General features: G+C 44.1%; 1 protein-coding gene across 3 annotated transcripts in view; it reads right to left on the bottom strand.

Annotated features, from left to right (window-relative positions):
- Positions 1-22,316, bottom strand: part of DHX32 (DEAH-box helicase 32 (putative)) — a 52,180-nt gene that overhangs the window by 11,315 nt on the left and 18,549 nt on the right. For all 3 annotated transcript variants that reach the window (XM_060033852.1, XM_060033850.1, XM_060033853.1), the window contains 5 exons: positions 17,887-18,080; positions 11,806-12,178; positions 6,288-6,533; positions 4,727-4,826; positions 4,476-4,634 (listed from right to left, as the gene is read on the bottom strand). In XM_060033852.1, the coding sequence (XP_059889835.1) occupies positions 4,476-4,634; positions 4,727-4,826; positions 6,288-6,533; positions 11,806-12,178; positions 17,887-18,080 (1,072 nt within the window). The remainder of the gene's footprint in view (positions 1-4,475; positions 4,635-4,726; positions 4,827-6,287; positions 6,534-11,805; positions 12,179-17,886; positions 18,081-22,316) is intronic.

The raw sequence follows: 22,316 nt of genomic DNA, 5'->3' as shown, positions 1-22,316 counted from the left end.
CGGTCCGAACACCAAATAAAGAGAGGAAGTTCTTGGGGTTTTATTATATTAGAAAGAACAAGTTAATGAATGCAGATTATACAGGTGAAGGAATAATAATAAATAACTGGACAGGATTTGCTAATATTACATTCTACATTTTAAGACATCTCCCCAGTATGGCCCATAAAATTGTCTTAGATAAAAGCAGAAGGGTGTAGATGAGGGTTCTTTATGGCAGTGCTATTTAAGTGTAATCCACGGGAAATAATGCTACAAATGGAATAGAAGTGTTTTAGTGTGAGGCCTCTTCTGTGCAGCAGTGCAAAATCACACTGCTTTATTCCAAAGGCAATTTCAACATGAACAAATCATCATTTTTATTAAGTTCTATTGCCAATGGCAGCTGTACTCCCTGTAGGATAGCCCAGTACAAGGTCACACACCTCCCCCAGTGCCATCACTCATAGTAACTTGCAGGGCTATTATCACAATTTCGTTATGGTGCCCTTTTTCCATGGAACCCCAAATGCCAGGCTCCAATACTGAATCTGCGTTTTCCTGCCACAGTATCTGCAGAACGGCTGCTCACAAACAAAGAGGCCATTAATCTGGAACAAGGGTTAAGTCCACCATTCGGAGGGAGGGACTGACCCAGTGCTGATTCTAAGCAAGAGTGCAGGTCAGATGAGGAGTCCAAGGCTCTGCTGTGTCATTGGCAGAATCAGCGGCCCCACACGGCATCTTTCCTATGGCCTTGAAAAGTCTACCAAAATTTTAGATGTCACATAGCAGGAATCACAGGTTGTTCCCCTCCCCGTCACGGGGACGCTTACTCAGGCACTCAGCAGGAGAGAGAAGAACCAAGAGACAGAGACGAGAAGCTGAGCGCCAGTGCTGTTCGAGCCTCTGTCCTTAGGTGTCCCTGAGGCACTGCCACATTCTCGTCTTGGATTTCGTAAGACACCCCAAGTTCCTTATCACAACGCCCTCTGGCTTATGCCAGTTTGAGTGGCATTACTGGCACTGGCACCCAGAATTCTTCTATACATCAGAAATTCTGTCACAAAGGAAGAGTGTATCAAGGTGACACTGGGACTTAGAAAAGGCAGGGACGCAGCTGGCCCGGGGAAGGAGGATAGCTGTGCTCACACAAGGCTTGCCGTGTGCCTCGTACACATGTGAATTACACACACGTACACATATACAGATGGACATGGAGAAAAGAGAGTGACCGCTGGACAGGGCGGGAGCAGATGAAGTTTCTGGCCCGGTGGGTTTCAGGACTGGAGCTTGGGCACTGTGTGCACTGAAGTAAAGAGCCCACGGAGGGGAGAAAAGGAAGAATTGAGATGGTGCTGGTTGGACGGTGTAGATTCTCAGTAGTCTTGGGACTTTTAGGGAATAGGATTAAGAGTTTGGCTCTGAAGAGGAGAGAAAGGAAAGGCCTCTGTTTCACTTAATTTCACAAGGACCTGCTCACAAAAGCTGGCACGTGCCCACCTCCTACCCTACACGGTACACAGAGCACTTCTGCATAAATAATCTCATTTGAACCTCTTAATAACCCCCATAATACAAGAGGGCAGACCCTCTATCCTCCTGTTACGCGAGTCCTGAGAAGGGCGGCAGGTCTGCTTCATCTGCGTATTTCATTTACAAGAGGAGTTATATGCGGCAGCTGCAAGCATCGTCTTTTTTTTTTCTTTCAAAACGATGAGTCAGGTTAATCCACAGTTACATTTCCCCAAGCACAGCAGAAAATAGTTATGTGCGTACTGTCAGGGGACAGAAATAAATTGTCACCCTCACCCTTTTGTCCCCCGTTACCAGCTCTAAGCCCTGTGGAGTGAGCAGCAGAGGGTGACCACTGAGAGACACGGGAACTCCTCTGCACGGCTGTGGCCTGCCGTTTGCTTTTGAAAATCTTGGACGTTACAGGGCCTGCTCTTCTCTCTTCACGCTAGTCCACCAAACAGCGACTATCATGACAAGAAGGTGCCCAGGCAATCAACACGTGTTGATTCTTGGGCTTAAGAGGTGAGCAGTTTTCAAAACTGAAACCTGTTTCTTCAGGGGGTGGCCTCGAGTGGTGACTGGCCGGCCGAGGACAGAAGCCCTGGGGTCAGCGGTGAAAGACGGGAGAAATGGATGCAAGTGACACACCCTCACCTTCTAGACTCCTTTTTTCTCAGGGGCCAGAGTGAAAGCCAGGAGCAGAGTGGCTTCACTACTTGAGAGTTAAGGGATCACAGCTAAAGGAATCCTGCAGCCCGTGTTTCCCAGCCTTTCTGGGCTGCACCAACCGCCCCCCTCCCCGGCCCCCCACCCCGGGGCCCCAGCCCTCCCCGCCCCCTCCGCCCCCCAGCCCCAGGCCCCTGCCCACACCCTTTCTAACTTGCCACAGTCCTGTCACTCTGGCCATTGCTATCAAAGAAAAATGCCTGAGTTTGCTACAGATACTTTACCACCTTACATCACATCCTATGACTGTTCACATCCTATGACTGTTTCTTTCCTCCAAGCCACTCCCTCAAGGTATAATTATCACTAGCATACTCATCCTTGCAGCTAGTTAAGAAGGGGCCGGGCCTTTTCTGGGACCTTCTCTCGGGTGGAAAAGCTCTACTGAAGCCGAGCTGGCTAGCATCCTCAGAGGCGGGCGTCCGGCTGGGACTACTTGGCGGTTCTCCAGGCGATGTGCTAATCTCCCCAGGAACCTCAATGCCAAGGCCTACTTGACATGCATTCGATTTAGGCCTCTCTTTCCCGCATGCCTCTGAGCTCCCGCTGGAGAACAGCAACCCTTTTCCTGCAAGAACACACAGCTCCAAGGGAGGTGGTGGCTCCAGAGGAAGGAGATCAGTCTTAGATGAGATAGGAGCTCACCTGGACCCTTTCCTCCTAGAGATTCCACTGCTCCTCTGGGGAAGAGTCGGTTGAAAACGTTCGATTCCAAAGAGTTTCCCAAAGTAATTGATTTTCCAAAGTGTTTACTGGGAGAGTTTCAATATAAAACTCCCTGCAGTTCCAGGGAAGGACTGGGCGCTGCTGAGGAGCATGGGGCCCTGTCGTGACCTCTAGGTGAGGTCCTGACACCGCCCCTCAGGACCATCCAGGCTTGGAGTCTTGGACCGTCCACTTGGCTGCTCTCCTTGTGATGAGAACCTGTGTCCACACTCTATTTTCTCTTCTACCTCTTCATGTCAAAGGTTAGCTTTCTTAGGGGACCCTCCTCTTCCTTCGCCTACTCCAAAGTCTATGCGCTATTTTAAGAAATATTTGAGGAAGCGTAACTCTGATATAACCTGTATTTCTCAAGGGCTTGTAATCCTACCTGCACAAAATGACTGAAAAACATAGGAACTGAGACAAAGCACGGCAAAACGGTAGAAATTCTAGTTTCCATTTTAAGTACACTCTGCTTGCAAGGTCTTTTGGCTGGCTGCTCTCTCATGCAAATTTGATAAATGCCATGAATATCACAACACTAAGATGAATACATTGCCAGTCACCCCCTTTGATAAACACAGTGAAAATTTTAACCATGGGCCTAACGTGTGGAAAAAATTAAGGATGTTCTCTTTTATTAATGCACAAATGAAAACTAAACATCTACTGAAGGGCAATCAGTATTTAAACCAGAAAACATTATACAGGGACTCGAATACCCACTCAGTTGCAGTGAAGCTAAGCTGCGGGTTGGGAACGAAGCAGCAGTTCCAGAGTAAACAGGGCTGGGACTGGGCGGCGGGGAGCGGGCTGCGGCTCTGGGAGCCTCGCCACACGGTAGGAGCGCCTGCCCTTAAGCTTCCTTAGCCTTCTGTTCAGCATCCCGGTGGTTTCCGCGGGAGCAGCCCAGGTCCCGGCCAGGTCTGATACTAGCGGGGAGGAAGCCAGCACCCCTCCCATGGTGGAGGGCCCTCCTCAGTGAACTTGAGGGCAGGGGGGAGCTCCCCAGGAGACAGACGCTCAGACTGTAATTCTAAGGCCTCAGTCTTCTGCTTAACAACCATACCCCCTTCATATCTCCATTTACCCTTAATTACAGAGGCGTGAACTTTGAGTGGGTTTTCCCCAGGTGACGGTGTGATTCATGAGGAAGGGCCCTTTGCCTACAAGTTTTCCCACCGAGAAACACTAACGCTGCCAAGAATCCTCCTGTGTTCAGTTCGGCCTCACACCCCTGTACTCCACTATCCCCCGCCCCACCGGCTTTCTACTGGCCTGGCCCCATCTCCTTATGTTAAAGTGGCCAAGGGCAGACACTTCTCCAATGTCAGAACAGATATTTCCTGGAGGGTAGCTTTTTTTTTTTCATTTTAAAAATTACTTTAGAGAATGTTTACCTCTAGTGGGGAAAGCGCTTCAGGACAAACCAAAGCCCCGGGCTTGCTTGCACCACCAAGGGCCACTGCTCTTAGGACTGGGGACGGGCAAGAGGTATGAGGGTAAGGCTCAGCCAGGCGCCTGCTGACCCGCGGGCACACGGCTACCTGGTCTATTCATGAAGTCACAGTGGCCTAAGCCCGCGATGTCGATTCTCTTCATAAAAAGCACCATGCTGGTGAGGTTGGCCTCCTGCATTTCCGCTGGCTTAAGTGGCCGCATGTCTTCGGAGGCAAATTCCTCAGAGTACAGACAGAAAAGTTTTCCTAGAAGAAACCAAGGAAGATGGTTTTAATGCTTCTGTGTTGCCTCCGGACAGGAACTTAGCGTGAGCTGGGTTTGGGGTCCGCAGCGCTACCTGGAGAAGATGAACCGAGAATCTGCTTGCGTATCTCTGCTTGGCTCCGGCTGATGGGCTGCGTGACGAGTGAGTTTGCTCTTATTCTAGGGTTGTACACCTTTAAACGAAAGACAGCATCTTTAGCGTCAGCTCACTCAAGATGTAGCAGGCTCGCCGGCCCTGAAGTGACTGCTGTTTGCACACTTTACTTCACGAAAGGCTCTGCTACTCATTTCTTCTGTACAATATTTATTATTGTTTCACTTGCTTTGAGATGGAAACGGCAAGAGCTTTGATAAATGGATTTAAGGGTTGTCTGCTTTCATTGTAGCTTCAATAAATATGGGAGCTCTGTATCATCTGCTGAAATACAAATGCCACTTCTCAAAGCGCTGTACCGCTGACTCATGTGCCGCGTGGAGAAAAGGATGATCAACTGACAGTGCTGCATTTCCTCAAGGTTCTGTTCAAATTGACTGTGATCCCAGGGGTCTCATCTTTATCACATATGCTGGGCTTTTCCAGTCCTATCAGCTAACACAAAGACTGCAGATGGCACTAACAGTGATTTTTCTTAGGCGTAGTTTAAAGGTAAGTAATAACCCTGGGTTCTCTGAATGGTGGACTAATTCAATAAGATCAATCCAAACTGGTTCCAAGGGAACCTTCCTAATGGCTGGAATTGCTCTGTCACAGTAAACAAGGATATTTAAGAGACCCATAGTTTCCTGGAGGGGTAAAAGCTATATAACATCTAATAATGGTAAATGGATCAATACTTGGGTAGATTGTTTTCAGTTTAAATGCTATGATTTCTGAAGTCCCACTGTCTTTGAGAGTTTGAGATATCCTATTTCCAGTTTTCCTAATTTTTTTTTTTTTTTTTGCGGTATGCGGGCCTCTCACTGCTGCGGCCTCTCCCGTTGCGGAGCACAGGCTCCGGACGCACAGGCTCAGGGGCCATGGCTCACAGGCCCAGCCGCTCCGTGGCATGTGGGATCTTCCCGGACCGGGGCACGAACCCCTGTCCCCTGCATCGGCAGGTGGACTCTCAACCACTGCGCCACCAGGGAAGCCCCTAATTTTTAATTTAAAGATAGTGATTAAAAATATACAGACTTTTTATAAAATTTAGGATGGAATTTTATCATGTCAACTATAAAGCCAAAATTTGCAAAAATTAAACTCAGTGTACTTGACACTAATTTCTAGTAAATTACCTGGGGGGAGATGCTAATTACTTTGATAAAGGGGCTACCAAAAATACCCAAGGGATGTACAGAAGAAAAGATCCGTTTAGGAGTCAAGTAATTTGCTTTAGTAGTTGTCTTTCCTTAAAACTTTTTCCTCTGGCCCCTCAACCAATTTAATTTGTTTCCAGACTATCAACCTGCTAATGACAGGCAGTTACATGTGCTCAAGACTTTTGTTACTGGATGCAATAGTTCTTCTTTGCACACATGGCCAAATACAGAGAAATCCCCAGATCATATAGTTCCTCCTCACTTTCTGGTCAGTAAAATGGTGGGAGCCCAAGACAATTAGCAGCAGTCTACTTAACCGCCTCAACAGTAATTACCTTTCTTCTCTCCACCCCGACATCAATGACAAATTTGACTGTGTTGCTCCAGATCAAAGATTCTCCGGAGCTAGCCGTCAACACCACTCGTCTCTGATAAACTTGGCATCTTTTTTCTGTTTCATCATTTGGCTTGAACAATGCACATTTCTCTTTTGGATACAAAGGAACGACTACCAGCTCTCCAAGATCTGGGTTTATGTTAGATCCTTCTTGACAGATAATTTCATAGGCTTTTTCAATATCCTAAAGTAAAAGAATAACATCATCCGTGAGAATAAAGTACATTACAAACAACTTTCTCCAAATTATATAAAACTATAGGCAAAAGCTGCATAATGTATACAGGGAAAGAAATACTTGTGTTTTCTATAGGTATCGTTAACTATGAAAAGGAGGTATAACTGCGTAAGAACATGTCTTTGGGGAAGTTAAATATAGTTTATAAATAATTTCAATGCTAATAATAATAATAATTTCAGTGCTTTTAGTCCAAAATGGCTTTCCTCTTGTGAAATGTACTGTCTTTGCCTTTATGCATTCATCCTGCTATTTTTCTAGCTCGGTGCAACTTCTCATATCCATTAACAATGACAGATGAATACAAGTTACTCTCACATCAGCGATGATGCATCACTGTGCTTTAATGGTGGCAGAACTAAGAACTCTAAAACAATTTCTAGATTTCCAATAGAAGCATATATACATACACATTCCACAATCAGGGTCTCTAATCTGGGTCATCTTGAAAACTATTATTACCCATTAGCACTTTAAAAAAAGCAGAAATGCAATGAAATAGGCAGGAAATATTCACTGCTATTTATATATTTGCAAGATTCAGGAATTTAGAAATACTCTTTAAAAATGCTTCATTGTCAAATATACTGAATAAAAGTAAATTATGTGCCCTAAAACCACAAACAAGTAAGTATATTGGTGTAAAATGCTCAAAAAGCAAGACATTTTACACAGTACTTTTTAATTAATTGATTTTTGGCTGCGTTGGGTCTCCGTTGCTGTGCGCGGGCTTTCTCTAGTTGCAGCGAGCGGGGGTTACTCTTCATTGTGGTATGTGGGTTTCTCATTGCGGTGGCCTCTCTTCTGGAACACGGGCTCTAGGCACGCGGGCTTCAGTAGTTGTGGCACATGGGCTCAGTAGTTGTGGCTCGTGGGCTCTAGAGCGCAGGCTCAGTAGTTGTGGCGCACAGGCTTAGTTGCTCCGCGGCATGTGGGATCTTCCCGGGCCAGGGCTCGAACCTGCGTCCCTTGCATTGGCAGGCGGATTCTTAACCACTGCGCCACCAGGGAAGCCCTTCAGTACTTTTCTATTTCTCAAATCACAACCAGATTTTTAGGACCTCATATAAAAAAGATGTCACTTAATGTAATTCTTACTCCTTTTAAATTTGTTTCCAAAATTTCTATTTTTTTAAGGGCCTAACTAACTACCAGATGGAAGAAGCCCCATTTCATTTCATTACATACATTAGATTTCACTAAAAACCTGAGTAAAAAAGATGCCTTCCCATGACTGTTAAGTCCGAGTCCACTGTCCAGTGCTCCAGCTCACCTCTCCTTCCTTCCCTGCCACCTGTATAGTGGGATCGAACTAACTCAAGGGCTTTGTAGGTGGACAGATCTGCCTAGAAAAATAGTGAGACCTCGGGTGAGCTATTTGAAGGTTATTCCTGAGCTGCTGAGAGGCCCCCAGGAAGCAGGGCAGAGGCTGCCCCCTGGGGTCCACACAGCAGTTATCCCGGTACCTTCTCCTGTTCACACTCCCCTTTTCTGCAGGGTTGGTTTACTTGGGGCAGATTTTTTTTTTCAACCAAGCGAAGAGCAGGATTAATGACCGTAATGAATGAAAAATTGTCAGCTGGAATAATCAGAACAAAGCTATTTCTTCCAATTTTTATAATTCTAATCATGTCATCATTTTAAGTGAGGAAAGCTTAGAAATTTCTACGGAGGAGAACAAGTCCTCGAGCTGCGTCTCCCTGCACAGGACATTCACACATTCCTCCTGGGTGGCAGGTGGTAACCTCTGCACGTTGGTACTTCACCCTCCACAGCTACCCTGGAGCTGAAAGAGGAGATTCGATTCCAGCCACCCACTCACAAATTTCCAATCCAAATAACCTTCAAACTGCACTGAAATATTGTACCTAGTTTAGATTCCTCAAGCTGACAGAAAACTTTGAGGCCATAATCTTCAGACTTTAAAAAAAAAGTACTTAAAATATTCATTCGGGGGCTTCCCTGGTGGCGCAGTGGTTGAGAGTCTGCCCGCTGATGCAGGGGACACGGGTTCGTGCCCCGTTCTGGGAAGATCCCACATGTCGCGGAGCGGCTGGGCCCGTGAGCCATGGCCGCTGAGGCTTCACCTCTGGAACCTGTTGCTCCGCAACGGGAGGGGCCACAGCAGAGAGAGGCCCGCGTACCGCAAAAAATATATATATATATTCATTCGGTGCTTCGAACTGTGCACTCATTTCCTTCCTATTCAACGTGTTCAGAGCATTTACGTGTGTGGGGCTTTCCTACAATACCTGCAAAACTCAGGAAAACACAGCAACCTGCACTGAAGGAAGATATCTGCCCCCAAATGAAAGGCCCGCAACTCGGTGGAACATTTCACAAGAAAACCTTCAACCTAAGAGCATCTTCCTTGTGACGGCTTCAAGCTGCTCGATAATCTGGCTAGATAGTGTCATTAACCTTAATTTGTTTTCTATTTAATCTATTTCACTTTTTTATCAGGTTACAAGATGGTGAAGTGATAAGGAACAACACACTGTAAACATGCAGGGCTCCAAGCCTCAATTAAGCACAAGAGCCAGGGGAGCGCGCAGTTGCCGGTATTAATTCACAGCAGGTGAGGGGCTAAGTGAGCAGTGCGAGAAAATGTGAGGCACCTAATGTTCATCAAGCCAAACGTGAGAGTGTTTCTGCAACTTTAAGCGGATTTCCTAAGAGAAAAAGCGACCGTTAGTACACTTCGGTCAGACGGCTTGGGTTTGTTTTCCTATGACATTCAGTTGCTATGGCAGATTTTAAAGTTTTATATAGAAATCAAGAAAGCTTCAAACAGCATGGGGAAAAATGATCAACAGCTGTTAACATGGATGTCGGAGCAAGACAAAACTTTCCAAAAGACGAATTCCAAGACCATAGGAGAGTGTTAACCCTGACATAAGTAGTAAAAAAGAAAAAAGTCCATCAGTGTATACTGAACTATGTTCCGCTTTTTAGGTGGCAGATGGGGAAAAGAAACCCAGATAACACCTGTGGAATTTGGGGCTGAATTGTGAGGAAAAACACTGGTTCCCAGAGAAGGTATGCTCCAGCCCGCAGAACGGCTGCCCCACCCGCTGGGCAGCCTGCTGGGAGCCTCTGGACAAGGAGAACCACCCCCCCACAGAGATTCCAGTGCTGGACCCGGGCCACAGCAGCAGCTCCTGCCAAAATGACGAATCCTCATTCTCGGAGGCTCAGAATTGCCAAATCCGCCCAGAGCTTTCACTACACCGTCACATTCATGACTTTCAGGACGGATGGTTCCTTAATAGGAAATGTCTTTCTGGTCTGACTTCAAGGAAGATGATATAATTTTCTAAGCCCTGTGGATTTTACAGTTTCTACCACTATCCTAGGTAAAAATGCATCTTCTAACGTCTGACAATTCAGAAGTCACTAGGCCATTAATTAGAGCTTATATGAAACTTGTAAGAATCAAATACTTTAAGAATCAAATATTACCCCCAATTCTGTTATGAGCTTTATTTTTCAAAAATCCATTTTGGCATTTTTGGTTACTCTGACTAAAGATGACTACTCATTCTATCAGTCTTCACTATACTGTCCCCCACCCGATCCACCCCGAAATGTATGCCTTCTTTTCACCTGGCAATTCTAACTTTCAAATGTTTCAGACTCTTTTAATTCTGCCATTCCTCCCTCCCTTAGGCTTCAGCCAGTTATACTGAGAACCTCTAATTGTTTTCATAAATCTTTCTTCTGTCTCCTTAATCATTTCGTTACTTCCCTCAGGACTTTCTTGAGTATCTTGAATCATGCGGGATTAGGGAACGATCATAGAATAAATCACTGTAATCAGTAGAAGATTTACTATTCAAGAAACTGTGTATAATCTACACAGGAAAAATGGAAAATATGCTGTAGTTATCATATATTTGAGATTCTAAATTACTTTCTTTATGGAAACAGATAAAATCTAAGTTGTGAGAAAACTGTCTAAAGTTCCACAAACTAAAGGATCAGTCATCCTTTATGCTTTGAGTATAAAGCAGAATAAATACTCCTGAAGGTACTTGTGAAGGCGTGTGAATACTTAAGACAAGGCTCTGGTAGAGAGCTGAGGTCCTTGTCTTTGTTCAGCTGGTGGCTCAGCCAGTATCGTACAGTTTCCTTTTGGTTTCTGTTTAATCACTGGAATTACTACATATCTGGGTCATGGTCTAAAAGCCAGTGCTTTTTTTACTCTCTGAGTGAGATCACGGGTAGGGGAAAAAGGCCAGGAAATCAGTCTCTAAGAAGAAAGGTCTAACTCTTGAGATTCTGGAGGCTTTTAGATTTGGCCCGCAGAGCAGTGGAGAGAGAAGCAGGGCCACAGTAACTGCATTAAAAAAAAAAAAATGCAACCCCAAATGACACCTTGACTCTATAAAAGAAAAAGAGACGCTTAGCTGTACATTTCCCATTGTTCTTTTGAAAGACATTGTCAGATATCGAAGTGAACATTTTTCTCATTCATCTTTTTAAGAAAAGTGTAGGGAAATAGCCTTCTGACTGTGCTATACATTATATTTTCCTGCCTAACACTCCACTGACTGCTGTAGGAACATTGTGGGTACTTTTTTGTTCCCTGACTCTATGCGGAGGACTTAGCTTATGTCCCGCATCTCCAGCACATGCGCCTGCCATGAGGGAGGTGGCCGTGAGTGTGAGATGACTGTGTCTTCTCTACTGAGACAGTTCACAGCAAGCCTTCGGGGCAGCCCAGGATCTTGCCTGATCCCATGGAAGGAGGTCAGCTCTGGAGATCACCCCCAGAAATTCCTCAGAGTCCCCACCTCCCCACCCCCATTCTGTGTTTCAGAACAGCTCCTGGGTTGGTTGGTTGGTTGGTTGTTTATGTATGTATGTATTTATGCTGTGGCTTGTGGGATGTCAGTTCCCCAACCAGGGATCGAACCCATGCCCCCTGCTGTGGAAGCACAGAGCCCTCACCACTGGAACTCCAGGGAAGTCCCCAGTTCCTGCCTTTAGAAGCACTTCCTTGTTTGCCTTTCAGCGTAGGTTTTATTTACTCTATATCAAGGATTCTTCTAAAGTATGAAAAAAGAGGTATGATGGAACCAAATAGCAGTTCCATCAGTTAATTAGTAAACTGAAACCTGTATGTTAGTTATTAAAAGGTTCCCAACAAGGTTAAAAGGTTCCCAATAAGTAAACTTATTACTCTCTTAGGTTAGAATGAATATTACTTACTTACTTGTTCACAGGCCAGAAAGACTACAATGTCACCCTTCTCACCGGAGTGGTGAATTTCAAAGATAAGGCGTAAAATAGACTCGAAAGACTCCTTCTGAGCCCCACTAAGGTACACAACCTCCACTGGGTACTTATTTTTCACTTCTATGAGAGGCACGTTTCCATAATAAGAACTGAGTTTGCTGATCAGGTGAGGTGAGGAGTTAATTATGAGCTTCAGTTCCGGTCTTGCCAGTAAAACATCTTTAAGAAGTCCAAGTAACACATCAGTTGCAATGCTTCTTTCATGAATATCATCTAAGATGATGACCCCATAGCTACCCAGAAAAGGACTGGACATCATTTCTCTCTGTAACATGTCATCAGTACAATACCTACAAGGAAGAAACATGAAAGTTAGAATACTCTCATGAAGAAAATCATATAAAACAACTCCTAACATAAACAACAAAAAATCCCTTTCCCATATCCTTTTGTCTAAATCAGGAGTTTAAATCTTTATCGGGGGCCAAGATTTCTTCAAGTTGATAAAATCTAGAGGCCTTCAAAATAGAAAAGTGCACATGAACAAATTTTAGGCACAGTTTCCATGTGTTCACAGACCCTCTAAAGACCATCCCTGAGCCCTAGGTTCCAGACCTCTGCCTTACATGTTCATTACAGATATTAACAAGAGCTACATTTAACATTTGCCCTGAGCTTTTTTAAAAAAAGTAATTCAGCAAAATACCCTTGTCCGGTAAGAGCTCCCCCCGTTCCATCAATGTAAGAATTTTGAGTCAGAGCACACACTTCAAGGGAAGGATACACAGAGGACTGTCCTCTCTCAGGCTCACGGCCCAGTGAGTCCACTAGTAGGACTCTGTCAGTGGCACATTGTGGGAGATGACGTCACCAGGGTGTTAGCATCAACGAGTTGGAAATGTCGTCCAAATAATAGCCACACGAAAGCATCTAAAAAGTAGCCACCTATTTGAGGGCAGCGTTCCTGGAGGAGGAACGGGTCATTAGTGATTTTCATGGATTTCCAGTAGTTCTTGGGGTGTGTTTAAAAATAATAGTAAAAATAAATACCTATTAGTCATCCAGCACCATACAAACATCATCTTTCTGACACTATTTACATCTCTGTCTATATTATTCCTTGAGGAAACCAATTTCATAAGTTTTCTACTCATTTAAGGTATTTATTTTATGTGTCCCTGTCTACGGCAGGTCTGAAACTGCTGTTCTTAGAAAGGCCTGCTTGCAAGGTTGGCCCTTGGCCGGCATTTGGGAACCTAGATTTGGGAGGGTTCTCACCATTCCCAGAACTGATGCTTACTGTTTGTAATATGGTCTAACCTGCTTTCCTTCTGGGAGTATGGAACTTTAGAATACAGTAGGAGGCAGAGGGTGCCTATGTGACCAGTCCCCAGTAAATACCTGGGCACAGTCTCTAATGAGTTTCCTTAAACTCGTTGCTACAACTCACAGCTGGAGGAACGAAGCATATCTCAGGTGGTCCACTGGGAGGTGCTCTCGGAAGCCTGCGCCTGGTTTCCTCTGGACTTCACGCCTTGCACCATTTCCCTTTGCTGACTTGGTTTGTATCCTTCCACTTCAGTAAATCTGAGCTGTGGATTAACTATATACTGAATCCTACGAGTCTTCCTAGCAAATCATCAAACCTAGGGGTGGTCTTGGAGACGCTGAAACAGTCCTCAATTAACCCTTTTCAAGGAAGAAAGAAAAAGGAGAAAACATTTATAAGTTCCTAGTGTGCGCCAGGCATTGTGCTGATAGAATAGTTCTCATTTAACCTTTAGAATAAATCTTCAAGGTAGACATTACTATCCCATTATTTATGAATGAGGAAACAGGTTCAGAAAGGTTAAGTACCCTGCATAAAGTCATACAGACAGGGAGAGAGTCAACACTTAAGCCTGAGTGTCTATTACATCTCACGCCACTGTCACATTATAAAGACGGGTCCCTTGGCTGCCATGGATTGGTAACAAAGCCCATGTTCTCCCTCTCTGCACCTTGACGAGATCAGAACATTTGCTCTCTGCCTTTACTCCTACACTTGTTCTCATTCTGTGTCTGTCTTACCAAAAGGGCAATGATAAGTTGCTGATTATTCCTTTTCTCAAACTTAAGAAAGAAAATATATTGAATACTACAATATTATACTTTGTGCAAGATGCAAACAAAGAGATGCATCCAAAATCTAGGTTTCAGGTCATCTTCTGCTGAGGGTAATTAGTATGATATAATAAGTACTATTGACTCTTGTCTGCAAACAAGTTGTTTTAATCTATGCTACTTCCTTAATGTTATTCCCTTCTGAGCAAAACTCATCTAAGCACTTATCTGATAGGAAGAAATGCTTTCTCTCTGCCAGGCAGAGGAGGTGTGTGTGTTATGTAAATACATCCAGCCTTAATTAAAAAGGGAGAAGATGTGACTCACCTAAAACTCTACGAGACTCAGCAAGCTAGACCTGGCCTTCCAAATGATTATATAAAACTAAGGGAATACTAAGGATCCACCCTAAAACTTACCATACAAACCTCCAGTTTTCTATGTAAGACAGAGATCTATTTCTTACCTTTATATTAATAAGATCATGTGTACAGTGCTTAAGAAAATACTGTTCCTGATAACTATGTAAAAAGATGGATACATTTTGGAAATGTAATTTATTTTTTAAATTTATTTTTATTTATTTATTTTTGGCTGCATCGGGTCTGTTGCTGCGTGCGGGCTTTCTCTAGCTGTGGCGAGCAAGGGCTACTCTTCACCGCGGTGCGCGAGCTTCTCATTGTGGTGGCCTCTCGTGTTATGGAGCACGGGCTCTAGGGTGCGCAGGCTTCAGTAGTTGTGGTGCATGGGCTCAGTAGTTGTGGCTCGTAGGCTCTAGAGCGCGGGCTCAGTAGCTGAAGTGCACGGGCTTAGTTGCTCCGCAGCATGTGGGATCCTCCCAGACCAGGGCTCGAACCCATGTCCCCTGCATTGGCAGGCAGATTCCTAACCACTGCGCCACCAGGGAAGTCCCTGGGAATGTAATTTATATTCTAAATTCTTAAGACTGAAATTTTGAAAGCTAAGAATATAGGAAAGTTTTATTAATATTTTCTGAAATTATATGTATTGAATTTGACCTTAAAAATTTGAGTAATTTCTAAAAAATTCAGTGTTCTAGAGGGTTCATATTTGAAATGTATGTCACTTCCACAAGATATTGTGATATCTAGTTCAGAAAGACTATTTTAGGTATATAATATTCGGGTATCCACTGTTTTGAAAAAGGCCAGAAAAAAGCTTAAAGAAGAACTAAGCTGTTCTATATAGAATCCAGAAAAATGGTAGTGGCATAAAGATTATATTTACTAAGTACCTATTATGTACCCAACAGACTAGATGCTAAGGAGTTACAAAGAAAATGAAAAAGACAATATCAAACACAGAACACTACCTTCTATAATCAACAGTCACCCTTAGATCCTCCTATTTAAATAGCTATTCAATCTGAGCTTATCAAAAATTATGGCTAGCATGTGTCTCCAAGGAAATGAACGCGGCCGGAAGTTACCTTTTCACCCAAATCACCCAAATCGCTAACAGATGCATCGCACTCCCATACGCCAGTCGCGGGCAGCAGCTCCCCGAGTCGTCACAACAACCCTGCGAGCTGGTGTGTCAACCACCGCGTTTCACGGACGAGGAAGTGTAAGCAGAGAGGCTGGGGGACTTGTGCAAGGTGACAGGTGGGTGGGTGGCTGAGACACTCATTTTACAGCCACGCCGCCTGCTCTTCAGAGCACAGAGCATTAGGAGGAAAATAAGGGACGACTTTCTTTTCTCTTATCATATAGAGCTTTTCACTACCTTTGGCCCCTTTGCTGAAACTCAAACCCTGGTAGCAATAAATCAGACTACCTGCTGACTCTTGCGCTGGTTGGGGGATGTCAGGGTGGAAAGTGCAGCATCCCAGCAACAAGAGTGACTGTAAAGTAAAGATGAGACGGCCAGGCAGCCCGGCAGAGGCAGAAGGAACCAGAACCCGCAGTGGCCAAAGGAGGCTGCTAGTTTCCCTCCACCTTCTAAGGTGTACCTGCGGTTCAGCTCCTCCACACCTGAAGGCTATTTTCTACATTAAGAAAGGAACGCTACATGCAGATAAGAGCTAAAAAAAATTTTCAACAGAAACCGTAGTCCTTCCTTTGGCCGTTAGGATTGAATGCTTGCAGGGTTTTCACCATAAAGCAATGAAAGCCAAGTCCCAACACATGAGAGGTGCTTAAAAAGGTGAGATGTGTCTTTGACCTACTCTGACAACATGATTGGTTTACTGCACAATCATTTACCTCTATGACTTTCTAAAACAAAAGGTATATATAGGTATATGCACACGATCCGTGTCAATAAGATAAAAACGTCATAAGATTCCATTTTAAAAGTGACTACATCCAAGAGTCCTTTTCAAACGGTTTGAAAGTCTAGTTCAGGTTTCCAAAGTCTAGTCCATCCTTTAATTAAAACCACGACCGCTTGAGAGGTCACTTCAAAATGTAGAGGATGAAGAATGAATCTGCTAGGCGTGGGGATGCTTCACCCTTTCAGGGTTGCATGTCCTGTCCTGTCCAACTCTCCAACTAGTCTGTGAGTTCCCAAAAGCAGGGAGGTTTTTACGTTTATCTGTATCACTATTGGACCATTTGCATAATAAATAATTCATAAACATATACAGTGACTCGGGGACATCACGGCTAGAATAACAGAAGGTTACATATATTCAAGAAGTTCAAGTCATAGCGCTACTGAGCGAAAGCTTCCCTATGGCTTAACACCAGCCTGAAGCCCAAGGTCCTCTATTTTTGAAGATAACATTTGAAAAATGTTAAAAGCAGCTTAGTACAAACCAAATGAGTTACACAGGCTTTCTGAATGGGAGAAGAACTGCACCAGAGTCTGCAGCAGCCAGCTGGGACCAGGCACTCGTCTTTCCTTCTGTTATCAAGTGTGTTAAATGTCCTCCATGGGACAAGCATGTCAGATGCCGGGGATACGAGTATGCAAAAACCATCCCTGCTATACTGTACTCTGCTATGCTGTGTCATAGCATCCCTGTTACACTAGCGTAGGACGTCCCCAGTGATGTGCCAGGGCACTCTGGTGTGCCCCACAAGTGGGTTAGAGACACGCAGATACACTGAGGCTGAGACACTTGTCTCCTCAGACCTTGGGGCAGTCAGGCAGTGCCTGGGACAGCTGAAGCCCTTGAGATGGTCATCTTTGGCTGCAAGCAGCTTTGACTATTTCCTTAAGGTGCCATAAGATACTCTCACTTTCAATGACGGCTATGATAGAAAACTGCTTGAGAAACTGGCCCAGAGCAGTGATTTTTTCCACTTCTCTTTTTCCTTCTGTTAAGCTCTTGGAAACCACTGTGGAAAGGAAATCTCAGAACTGTGGTCGCTACTGAGAAGGGTCCTTGGAACCTGTAAGAATCTCAAAACTAGAGTTTGAAAAACACTGACCTACACTGCCATGATGAAGGCCGAGACCAAGTTTTACAGAAGCCCAGCAGAGAGTTTTCTAATTTACACTACGGAGGGTCAGGGAAGCTTTCCTGGAGCAGGTGACCTCTGCATGGGATCTTGTATGACGGGGAGGAATTAGCCAAGCCCGGAAGAGGCACAGACATTCCATGTGGAGGGAAGACCATGTGTCAAGGCACATGGCACACAGAGAACCACGTGTGTTGACACAGCTGGCACACAGACAACGCATATGGACCCACTATGAGGCGGAGCTCCAGAAGCACAGATTGAAGGTCTTTGGGGCCAACCTAACAAGTCATGACTTTTTCCTGAGGATTATGGGGAGATACGGAAGAAGTTTAGACAAGGAATCCCTGACGGTGCCAAGGTGGGAAAATGACTGGTGCATGTCAGGCTGGTGACAGAGAGACGAGTTACTATTATCACATGTTACAGGTGTGTAAAGCAGAGAACGCAAGAATACGCTCTTCTAGGATCGCAGAGGACAAGCCAGGAGTCATCAGGTACAGCAGATGAAAGCCCCCCAAACCAACCTCAAGATCGTTTCACTGGTGCAGCAGTTCTCAAAAGGAATCATGTAGCCGACTTCATGACCGATGTTAACATCCATTTCGTCTGCCACCCGGAGGGCGAGCTGGACCACAGTCTGCTTGTGGACCTGTGTGCACACCACGCCCCCGTGCTGGTAGTGGATGGAAAGGCAATATTCAGCACACCACTGAGGAACCTTTAACGGGGACAAATGAGACAGGATCAGCCCCGCTAGGAAAACACCACCACCACCACCAAAAAACCTCCAAGGGTTCATCTTATAAATGAGTTGTTTTCTTCCACCAGTGAATCACTGGTGGGCTGCATTACAGCTTAGTTGGTGAAACTGAAGAATCTGTGTTTATGCAGAGTTAGTACTAGTAAATAAAGTTAGGAATAAACAGGAGTTAGCAGGGACTGTAGAAGTTAGACTCCCAGATGAAAAAAAGGAAGATAAAAATAAAAGGCAAAGTAAAAAAAAATTCTTTTAACCTCAGCTGTTCTGAAAAGACTAATGTATTTAAGATTATTATTTTCTTTCTGGTTAAAAGAAAGCACCATCAAAGATATGGCTTCTGGTAGCAACTTTTTTTTTTTTTAATTTTTTTGCGGTACGCGGGCCTCTCACTGCTATGGCCTCTCCCGTTGTGGAGCACAGGCTCTGGACGCACAGGCTCAGCGGCCATGGCTCATGCGCCCAGCCGCTCCGCGGCATGTGGGATCTTCCCGGACCGGGGCACGAACCCGCATCCCCTGTATCGGCAGGCGGACTCTCAACCACTGCGCCACCAGGGAAGCCCTGGTATCAACTTCTATGCTTTAAGCAATATAAATATTAAATAGCATTTAGATGAAAAATAGTAGCTCAAAATTAAAACATTTACATTTAAATCTAAATGACCATAACAAAGTAACCAGATAAGCCTACTTTACATTTTCCTGGCAATAAAAGCTAAAATACACTGGCATTTATCATCTAAATACAATGAAAACTAAGCTCAGCGAGATAATTAACCAATCCATCCAGATTTGGAAAGAGCCAATTCCAAGGCTGCTCTTGAGTTATTTATTTTTAAATCCTTTTACTGAAAATGTATTATGGTTCAATTGATTTTAAATAGTTCATTTGCATAAGAATTATTACAGCGGAAAGTACTGAATTCATTTGTATGCTGGAATCTTAGGGCACTGTCAGTAAGTTATGCTTTGTTACAGGTATTTTTGAAACAAATCATTCTGAGTGTTTTTTAACAGATCCAAGGTATTTAAAAGTTTCAGCATTTTTAATTATCTTCGGATTTGCTAGTTACTAGACCCATCGTGGAATTCTTAGATTTTTAAAAAATTTATTTATTTATTTATTTATTTTTGGCTGCGTTGGGTCTTCCTTGCTGCGCACGGGCTTTCTCTAGTTGCGGCGAGCGGGGTTCTCATTGCGGTGTGCGGGCTTCTCGTTGCGGTGGCTTCTCTTGTTGCAGAGCGTGGGCTCTAGGTGCACGGGCTTCAGTAGTTGTGGCACGCGAGCTCAGTAGTTGTGGTACATGGGCTTAGTTGCTCCGCGGCATGTGGGATCTTCCTGCACCAGGCCTCAAACCCGTGTCCCCTGCATTGGCAGGCAGATTCCCAACCACTGTGCCACCAGGGAAGCCCGAATTCTTAGATTTTAATACTATAACTTGAAAAATAAACGTAATTTACTAGAAATCAAGTAACTCCAAAATGAACACCTGCTGCAGACTGCAGATTCCCGACGATTAGAAGTGTAAACGTAGTTCCTCTATTTCAAGATGAGTGTCCGCCTTGTCAACAGGTTGAAAACTAATCAGCAATTATTTCCTCAATAACTTTGTTGTATGAAAGATGAACATTTAACACACTACACTCAGGAAATCTGGAATCGAGGTATATCACAAGTGACCAAAGTCAGGAGTTCTAGACCTGGTGTGCCATTAGTTTGTTATTTGTAAATCACCATTTCTCTAAGCTTCAGTTTCCTTTCCTGTAAAATGGGTTGAACGGATGAGACCTACCCTTCAAGTCTGAGCTCCTGTGCCATTTTCTCCCCAAGGCTTGCTGCGATACCTCCCCTCCACCCCCCACCAGGAAGGAGACCCCACAGTGTACTTCCTGACAACCATGGCATGGACCGTGGACCACACTTCCTGCAGTTGCTGGTCTGTTCCAGTGCAGGTCTGTTCACCCCACTAGACTATGAGCTCTGGGAGAACAGAGATCTGTCTTGGTCACCAAATAATCTTAAATAAGTTTATTCAATAAATATTTGTTAAATGAACAAATTAATTTCTTACATTTTCCAGAAATATTTTTAAATTCTATGATTCGATATATTCTACCTTGAATTGCTTCACAATCACACCTAACTGGGAATTCACATAAAAGTTTCTATCTCCCTCATTCCCTAGGAAGTTATTTTTTATCCTTGTCAAATCCTTACTTTTTAACCCGATTCCCTATTCCCTTCATATCTAGGTCCTTAGCTGAGACCTCAAATGACACTTTTGTGAGAAATTATATTAAAACTGTTTGAATCTTTGTCTCCCCACTAGAGTGGAAGATCCTTAAGGTGGACATGCGTGGTTCATATTTCCCCCAATACTTAATAGAGGACCTGACACATAAGAGGGATAATAAATATCTGGATGGAAGGATGGATGAAGACATTAGAATAATTGAAAAGAAGGGAGAGAAAGGCTTAGACTCAGGACTTAACATGGGAGAGAAGTAATAAAACCAAGGGACATTTATTTCTAAGGAAGAATGAACAGTACTCACTAGCAGACTAATTATGCATAAGAAGAAACAAATATTTTAAGATCCCTGACTTAAAATACTAGGGCAATGGCGTCGTTAACAACCAGAAATTTAGAAGTAAAATAAAATAGAATGAATGAATGAAGCTAAACAGTAGCATAAAGTGCTTCTGGGGGGAGCGAAGTGTTCAAGGGGAGGGAGAGAACCTTCAGGAGAGCCGGGAAAGTGGTCAGGGTTAAGGTCATCTTCATGGGAGGACATCCAGGTGTAGCCAGCCTGAGATCAACTGCAAAACAGGCCAGGAGCCTAAGTGAGGGGCCAAAGCTAGAGATACACACAGAAGTCCTAGAATTTCAGAGCTGAAAGGAATGGCAGGCACGTAGGCCACGGCCTCATTTTACACACAAGGAAAGTCTTAGAAGGGTTACTTGCCCCAGTCATCCTGCCAGTAAACAGCCCAGCCACAACCTACGCAAATCTTCCAATTTCTCATCTGGCGTAATTTCCGCCAGGCCACGGTTGCTTCCGAACATCTTTATACAAAGGTAGTAATAGAAGCCATCAGGTTCTCAACCGTCAACGCTTTTTACTACTCTTTCTAGCCTAACAACAATGTCAGGGGACAGTACTACGATGACAGTGGGCACTATTTTACACAGCTAGAATTGCTGCTGAAATGACACCATTCAGTTTCACTAAAACACCTGGATATACTCAGTCTGGTTATTATTCTAAGATCCAGGATAGCTGCTTTCAAACTCTAGAATTCTACATGATTCAGATGATTATGGGCCACGTTCCCAAGGTTCCGACTTTGTTTTCTGAGTGCATTTCATTTATTTCTATTTACTCACATAAACAAATTCTGCAAGATTAGACTATTACAGTATGTTTATAATGTTATAAACATCATACAGGCCTGGCAGTGCAATAAATATAAACAATCCAACAGTCCTCACTGTCCTTTTTGCCCTCCTCCCACAATAGAGCAAATGATTTCACCTATGAGGCAAAGAAAATAATTCAGAAATGGGACAGCTCTTCTAGACATCAATTCAAATCACCAGCGAAAGACTGAACACATGCATCTTGGGCTTAATGTAGGGATGTCTGCTGACACAGCCAAGCTGAAAGTTGAGCACAAGTCACAACTAATTGCAGAGCACCCACCCCACGCAGCTCTGACTGTGTACGACGTACTGCCCCTTTCAGTAAGTCACACATGGATGACGACAGTAAGTGATGCAAATGCAAACTGAAAGGGTCATCTCTGAACAAAAAGGAGAGACACAAGAAATCATCTCTCCTAATTATAACAAATTCTGTGCTTCAGCATACCTTCCGAATCACCCCAAGCAAGCTGAGGCACGCTGTGAAGTTTGATGCCTTCGCAAAGTATCGGCTGAAAAGAATTATGATTCAGCAAATGCCAGAAATGTGAACATTTCATAATTTCAAGCGGCACTAAGATTACAGCTTCACAGGGAACTCTTGCATTCTCTGCACTTATAGCAAATACCGTACCATTCTGCTCCCTGATTCTGATTCTCCTCTGGGAGTGGCTTTTTCTTTGTCCCAACAGTACCTCACCCTTCTCACCAATGCATTATATGCCTTGAGATTTCATGTCTCTCTCTATAGTTTCTCTTTGGAAGGTACG

Source organism: Delphinus delphis, chromosome 16 (genome assembly GCF_949987515.2).
Source record: "Delphinus delphis chromosome 16, mDelDel1.2, whole genome shotgun sequence".
NCBI classification, from domain to species: domain Eukaryota; kingdom Metazoa; phylum Chordata; class Mammalia; order Artiodactyla; family Delphinidae; genus Delphinus; species Delphinus delphis.
The sequence above is the reverse complement of the archived record's forward strand: the minus strand, read 5'-3'. Positions and strand labels throughout refer to the sequence as shown.